Here is a 7,834-nt window from a genome sequence, read left to right as displayed (position 1 = left end):
TCTGCTTTAATTAGTTAGATTCTGTTTGTTTTTTTGCCCATTGAAGGGTATAGAGCAGAAAAGTTAAATGAATATATATACATTATTTGGAAAAATATAATTTTATAGATTTCAGAGAGGAAGGGAGAGAGATAGAAACATCAACGATGAGAATCATTGATCGGCTGCCTCCTGCACACCCACTACTGGGGATCGAGCCTGCAACCTGGGCATGTGCCCTTGACCGGAATCGAACCCAGGACCCTTCCATCTGCAGGCTGACGCTCTAACCACTGAGCTACTGGCTATGGCTATATATATAGTTTAAAAGCTCCAGTATGAAAGCTCTAGTATGTTTATTACAGGTGGGCTAATTGATTTTAGACAGATCTGTATATGTGTTTGTGAAGTAGTCCTGGAAGAATTTGTTAGTCAAGGCATTTTTGTTTGTTTTTAGCAGAGAAATTAGGACTGTTCATGACCTGTTCCTGGATTTAAAATGAGCTTTCTTGTGTGAAGAGAGATACTGTTTCTTAGAAAATTTTCTATTTTCACTAAATTGTGTTTTATTCACTGCTCTTTCCCCAAATCCATATACCCCCTGAAGAGACTCTTTAGCCTCACTTTAGCACTGTCCTTTTGGGTCACAGACCCTTTTGGGAATCTGGCAAAAGCTTATGGACATCCCACCTCCAAATACACATACCAATATATTCCCATAATCTACATATAGTATCAGGACACTGAAGTTAAAGACACCTTTGTCCACTCCTTACTCCCTTGAAGTTTATTCACTACTCTAAGGTCAAAAACTCCTATTCTGAAATGAAAGAAGTCTGTTCCAAAAACCAGCATGTGACACCTCCTAGGATGAAGGGACAATTTGGTTCAAAACCAGAAAACTTTTAGAGACTTAATTTGCTATATTTCTCACAACCAGAAGTTTTTAAAAAATATTTTTTTTCAGTATCAGATAATTATAAACAACCCATTCCTCTTCTCCCCCAAACACATACACACTCACCGTGTTTTGGGCTGAGAATGGGAAATGGATCTCCTAGTTTCCAGAAGAAATACATAAAAGTCAGCCATAAGAGACAGGAAAAAAGCAGTCGCTGTTTGTGCACTGAGAAAGAGGAGACAAGACACTGTTAAATAGATACGAGCTAAAGAGCTTGCTCTACTTAAAAGCTATGGGATAACACTAATTCATATTTGGCTGGCTTGTCACTTGGCAAATGAGCGATGGAACAATGTTATTTTTAGAGAAAGCATCCTTACCACTTTAAGAGTTTGGTTTATGGTTGATGAAATTTGGCTGAAATTAAGCTGTGGGCTGAGTTATGGGAGATGATCTGATAGAACCAGAACCAGAACCGTGGCAGGACAAATAACCTAACCGTTTATTCAATATTTATTTTGTGCCAACCCTTTAAGATACTGTGTGTGAGGTGGCCCCAAACAACAGCTCCTGAGGGTCAAACACTCACACAGGCGGATGTTGCTCACAATAAAATAGCCGATGTAGAAAGGCACCAGGAAGACCAGGATCAGCAGAATGACGCACAGGTTCAGTTTCCAGTGGAAGTAACGGGAGCTGCAAGACACGGCAAAGCCCGTCACTAGGAGGGAAGGGGCAGCAGCTGTCATTCTCGTTAGTCTTCCAAGGATCTCTTGCTCTTTGAACTCAATACTGAATATACCCATCTAGCTAGTCAACTAGGCTGTTACTACCTGCTCATTTACAGAGTGGCCATAACGACCAAACGACCGGTCACCAGGAGGTGCACTGATGGGTCTCGCGGCATGGCAGGTCTCAGTATTGTGGCGCGGTGGGGGTCAGTCTGGGTCCCGCTGGCGCAGCGGGAGGGAGTCTGGGTCCCACTGGTGTGGCGGGTCTGGGTCTCGCGTAATTTCGCGCGCTGGGCCTCTAGCATACAATCATCTTAACCTCTTAAAATTTCACTTATTAAAATGAGAATGTTAGTGTTTTAGTTATATTCATAGACAATGTATAACAATATATATGAACATATATTATTACTGGCACATTGACTATTGTCTCACTCACCACTGGGAGTCTTATTCTAACATGAGAATTAAAAAAATGTTAACAGTAATGTGTACTATAAATACTCAGAAATACTTCTTCTGTACCTTGTGGTACAGAACTAAACATCTGATTTGCATGACTTTAATTACTGCATCTAAATATTTTATTAAAATATTTTAGAATTTTTATAATCATTTTATTGAGATATAATTCACCACTTAAAGTGTACAATTCGCCCAGCTGGTATGGCTCAGTGGTTGAGCGTCAACCATAAACCAAAAAGTCACAGTTCAATTCCTAGTCAGGGCACACGCCTGGGTTGCGGGCTCGATCCCCAGTGTGGTATGCAGCTGATCAATGATTCTCTCTCATCATTGAAGTTTCTATTTCTCTCTCCTCCCTTCCTCTCTGAAATCAATAAAAATATATTTAAAAATAAATTTAAGAAAAAAAATAAAGTATACAAGTCAATGGGTGTTAGTATATTCAGAGAGTTGTGTGACCATCACAATTAATTTCAAGCGTTTTCAACTCTGCACAAGGAAATCCTATACCCATTAGCAGTCACTCCCCCTTCTTACCACCTTCCCAGCCCTAGGACACTTTCTGTCCGTACCAATTTGCTATTCTGAACATTTATTAGAAATGGAATCGTGTGATATGAGGTCTTTAGTGACTGGTTTCCTTCACTTAGCATAATTTTTGTTTGTTTGTTTTGTTGATCCTCCCCGGAGGATATTCTTTCCATTTTTTTTTCAGAGTGGAAGGGAGGGAGGGGGAGAGAGAAACAGTGATGAGACATGTCAGTTGGTTGCCTTCCACTTGCATTCCGACTGGGGCTGGGGATTGAACCTGCAACCCAGGGATGTGCCCTTGACAGGAATTGAACCTGAGACCCTTCGGTGCACAGGCCAACACTCTAACCACTGAGAATACCAGCCAGGGCCACTTAGCTAATTTTTCAAGGTTTATCCATACTGTAGCACCTATCAATACTTCATTTCTTTTTATGGCTGGATAGTTTTCATTCCATTGTACAGATAAACCACATTCTGTTTATCCATTCATTAGTTGGTGGACAGTTGGGTTGTTCTTCTTTTTAGCTATTATAAACGTGATGCTATGGACATTTGTGTGTAAGTTTTAGTGTGAACATATGTTTTTATTTTTATTAAATACCTAGGAGTGGAACTACTGGGTCATATGATAGCTCTGTATTTAATTTTTTTTAAAAATATATTTTATTGATTTTTTTTACAGAGAGGAAGGGAGAGAGATAGAGAGTTAGAAACATCGATGAGAGAGAAACATCGACCAGCTGCCTCCTGCACATCTCCCACTGGGGATGTGCCCACAACCCAGGTACATGCCCTTGACCGGAATCGAACCCGGGACCTTTCAATCCGCAGGCCGACGCTCTATCCACTGAGCCAAACCGGTTTCGGCATAATTTTTTAAGGACTACCACTGTTTTCCAAAGTGGCTGCACCATTTTAATTCTCCCTGCAGTGTATGAGGGTTCCAATTTCTCCGTAGCTTTGTCTACACTTGTTACTGTCTTTTTTGTGTGTGTTAATCCTCATCCGAGGATACTTTTTCCATTGATTTTTTTAGAGAGGGAGGGAAGAGACAGAGAGAGAGAAACATAGATTGGTTGCCTCCCATGTGCACCCTGACCAGCGCCGGGGATTGAGCCTGCAACTGAAGTACGCGCACTTGGTCAGAATTGAATCTGAGACTCTTCAGTCCACAGGCCAGTGCTCTAACCACTGAGCAACCTGGCTAGGGCATTACTGTCTTTTTGATTATAGCCATCCCGGTGGGTGTCAAGTGGTATCACATTGTAGTTTCTTTGATCTGCTGTGGAATATCTTTTCATGTGCTTATTGGCCTTTTCATCTTATTTGGAGAAACGCCTAGCCAGATCCTTTGTCCATTTTTTAGCTGTGTTATTTGCCCTTTTATTACTGAGTTGTAAGAATTTTTATATACCCTAGACAGAAGCCCCTTTCAGACATGTGAGTCCCGTATACTGTGGACTCTTCCAGTCCAGGTCGGTTTAGGTTTATTCCTTTAATTGTTTGGTTTTGAGTTAGGACTGTAGCAAGTGCTATCACACTCTGCATTCCCAGACCACAGGCACCCAGATCTAAGTTCTCTAAGGATGAATTAATTTGTAGCATTGCAGCCAAAAACATCCCACCTTTATTTTCAATCTTGTTTCCAGTCATTCTTTTATTTTTGTAAAGAGTTTTAAATAAATTTCTAGAGAGAGAAACATTTGTGTGAGAGTGAAACATTGATGGCTGCCTCCGTACTCAACACATGCCTGGGTTGCGGGCTCAATCCCCAGTGGGGGGTGTGCAGGAGGCAGCCGATCCATGATTCTCTCTCATCATTGATGTTTCTATCTCTCTCTCCCTCTCTCTCTCTGAAATCAATAAAAAATATATATATATATTTTTAAAAAAGAAACCCTTAACTAACTTGGAGGAATTCTGATCTTCTCAAGTAGAGATTTTTCAATCACCATCACCATGTGGAAGGCCGTTACGGGAATTCAGTCAGGAACAGCTGAGAAAAAGTAAAACTTCTAGGAGTGAAGCCTCGGTAGGACGAGGCTCTTAGAAACTTATTCTCAATTAATATCTCAGAGCTAATGGTCAGACTTTTCCCTGCTATTTCACAATCTTTGTCAAACCAGTTACTAGGTGGTTGACACCCATATTTGGTGTTGTTATAGCACTGAGACGGAACTACCCACATGGTGGATTTTTTCAGCTACGGGATCCAAGAAAGTCATTTACTGCAAAGAAAGTCACACGGGTCTCTTCAAGAGGAGAGCCAGTTAATACCCTACTCACCTGCTATTCAGCACGCCTAAGATTTCAAAGATGATGAGCTCAAACATGGTGCAAGAAAATGCAAAAGTCACCGAGAAGATCACCTGTACGACATACTGACGTACCTGTTAAAAGCCAAGCAAAGACTGAGGGTCATTTTCTTGTTTGAAATGCTGAATTGATAATCTGGTTATAAGCCAGAAAACTTATTTTGAAGAAATTCTCAAGTCATTAGAAAGAGGGCCACAAAAGTAACTTGCCTGGAGCTAAAGAAATAGATGAAAGTAGGTAATGGGAATGCAGATTGGTGTACCACGTGGAAAACAGTATGGAGTTTCCTCAAAAAATTATAGTGCAGTGAAGGCCTGGGGGAGGGGATGGGAGCAGGGTACAGGGGGTCAATGGGGTGGGGGGAAGGGGGACATCTGTAATACTTTCAACAATGAAGATAAATTTAAAAAAATTAAAAATGGAACTCCTTTTTGACCCAGTGATCCCATTTCTGGGAATATATCTGAAGAAACACAAAACACTAATTTGAAAGAATATATGCACACCTATGTTCACTGCAGCACTATTTATAATAGCCAAGATTTGGAAGCAGCCAAAGTGCCCATCAGTAGATGAGTGGATAAAAACTGTGGAACATCTACACAGTGGGATAGTATTCAGCCATAAAAAGGAACTCTTACTCTTTGAGACAGCATGGGTGGACCTGGAGAGCACTATGCTAAGTGAATAAGTTAGCAGAGAAAGACGAATATATGATTTCACTTATTTGTGGAATCTAATGACCAAAATAAATATTAAATATATTTACTTAATATATATTTAATTAAATACAACATACAAGATACAGAGAACAACTGACAGCTGTCGGAGGAAGAGGGATTGGGGGGCTGGGTGAAATAGATAAAGGGATTAAGCAATAACACCTCCCCCCCCCACACACACAGACCACCCTCATAGATACAGACAGCAGTATGATGATTACCAGAGAAAAGGGGGATGGTAGGTAGGAGAGCGTAGAGGGAGATAAACAGTGACAGAAGTAGACTTCGGGTGGTGAACACACAATATAATTTACAGACGAAGTATTATAGAATTGTACACTTGAAACCTATGTAATTTTATTACCTAACATAACTTCAGTAAAATATATTAAAAATAAACTAAAAATTAAAAAAAAGGAAGTAGGTGTACTTCTGAATCCTGGGTCACTATTACCATCCTCCTCCTGCGGAGGGAGAGTTTAAGGATAAGAAAGTGAAGTGACAGGGTCACAGCAGCACTTAGAATTCCTGACACGGACAATCAAAATGGCAGATTTATGTCCAAAGGTTAGAGCTAAAGGGTTTCTCCAATGCTCTGCAGACCTTGGGCCAGTTCTGGACCCTCCCCGGGGCGGCCTTAAAGTCTTAAGCAGAACAGAAACTCTAGAATCCCGGGCTCTTTCAGACAACAGCCCCATCTCACGAGGGAAGGTTAACGGAGAACAACCTAGGAGTGACCTCACAGTAGTCTGTAACCATGGAGCTTTCACTAAACGGGGAGGATCGATTAGGAAAAGTCCAGTCGAGGTTGGTATTTTTCTGGATTCAGTGATTTTGGTATTAATTTAGGAGGTAAGATTGGTCATTAATACTGAAGGTCAGATACCCAAATGAACAGGAACATTTATGAGACATAAGTTAAATTCTCTCCCAAAGAATAACTGTTTGCTTTTGGTGTGCACACTGATGTCACCAAGGCGTGGCATTTCTTGTTCCTGGCTTCTTGGCTATATACACGACTTGCTTAAAAAAACAACACACACACACACAAAAAAAACAAAAAAAAAGCCAACTAAGCCTAATCATATTCTCCAAGTTAAGAATTGCATAGGACTCATTTGACAAAAACTTCTATCTTGGAAGTGAACATGACTTTTTTTTTTTTTTTTTTTTTACCTTTCTCTGTCTGGTTTATTTAACATGACCTTTTTTAATGGAGGTATTCTTTCTGCCCCATTTTAAAACAATTTAAATTCATACAATATTAGCATCATCAAAATGATCTCTTCTCACCTCGTAGTCCTTAAACAGTTGGCGCATGAAGAAAAGCCACCCAAATCCAAAGAAAAGTATCTGAAGGAAAAAGAAGATAGAAAGTCAGTATACATATCTTTTGATAAATGCCTTATATACAGTATTTTATGATAAAAGGTCTGCTAAATAGATAGTTTATTTCAGATATTAAAGATGAGATCTACTCATAAAAGATCTATTTACTGAAATCCTCAACATTAGGAGTAGATATTAAAATACTCTTCAATCTTTGAAATTATCCATGTTTTAGAATGTGTTTTAAGTTAGACAAAAATTAAAGCATATGTTTTTCCTGTAATCTTTTTTTTTAAGTTTTCTTTAAAAAATATATTTTATTGATTTCAGAAAGGAAGGGAAAGAGAGATAGAAGCATCAATGATGAGAGAGAATCATTGATTGGCTGTCTCCTGCACCCTCCCCCTTACCCTCACTGGGAATGAACCCGCAATCTGGGCATGTGCCCTGACAGGGATCGAACTGTGACCTCCTGGTTCATAGGTCAATGCTCAACCACTGAGCCACACCGGTCGGGCTATCCTGTAATCTTAATGATAATCCTTTTATGAGCCAGAGAAGTTAGCAAATAAAAAAAAAGTCAGTGAAACTTGCTGTTTTACAGATGATCCCTGTTTGCAAGTATTTAAAAAAACAACAACAAACAACTTCATGGGAAAGAAGTTAAGATTTTAAAAAAAGACCAAGAAAAGTAGTAGAAAGAGTGATATTTTTTATGTTTTCCTTCGTGGGGCCTTCTTAGCTTCTGTACCATCCTCCTAATCCATATGACGTGGTTTCCATCTCAGTGTAAATCCAAGCGATTGCATGATACCACTCTGTCGGTTTGGTTCATCAGAAGCAGTAACCACATGGCA

At 39.8% G+C, this 7,834-nt stretch overlaps 1 protein-coding gene across 2 annotated transcripts in view; it reads right to left on the bottom strand.

Annotated features, from left to right (window-relative positions):
* GPR89A (G protein-coupled receptor 89A) overlaps positions 1–7,022 on the bottom strand; it is a 32,753-nt gene extending 25,731 nt beyond the window's left edge. The window contains exons 1-4 of one of the 2 annotated variants that reach the window (XM_006096867.3): positions 6,942–7,022; positions 4,897–5,000; positions 1,470–1,576; positions 1,004–1,105 (exon numbers count right to left, since the gene is read on the bottom strand). In XM_006096867.3, coding sequence (XP_006096929.1) covers positions 1,004–1,105; positions 1,470–1,576; positions 4,897–5,000; positions 6,942–6,968 — 340 coding nt within the window. In that variant the 5' untranslated portion in view covers positions 6,969–7,022. The remainder of the gene's footprint in view (positions 1–1,003; positions 1,106–1,469; positions 1,577–4,896; positions 5,001–6,941) is intronic. The other variant, XM_014462764.2, reaches the window with a different exon arrangement.
* Positions 7,023–7,834: the final 812 nt, after the last annotated feature.

The sequence above is a fragment of the Myotis lucifugus genome, unplaced genomic scaffold (genome assembly GCF_000147115.1).
Source record: "Myotis lucifugus unplaced genomic scaffold, Myoluc2.0 scaffold_190, whole genome shotgun sequence".
Classification (NCBI taxonomy): Eukaryota; Metazoa; Chordata; class Mammalia; order Chiroptera; family Vespertilionidae; genus Myotis; species Myotis lucifugus.
This window is presented reverse-complemented; position numbering and strand designations above follow the sequence as displayed.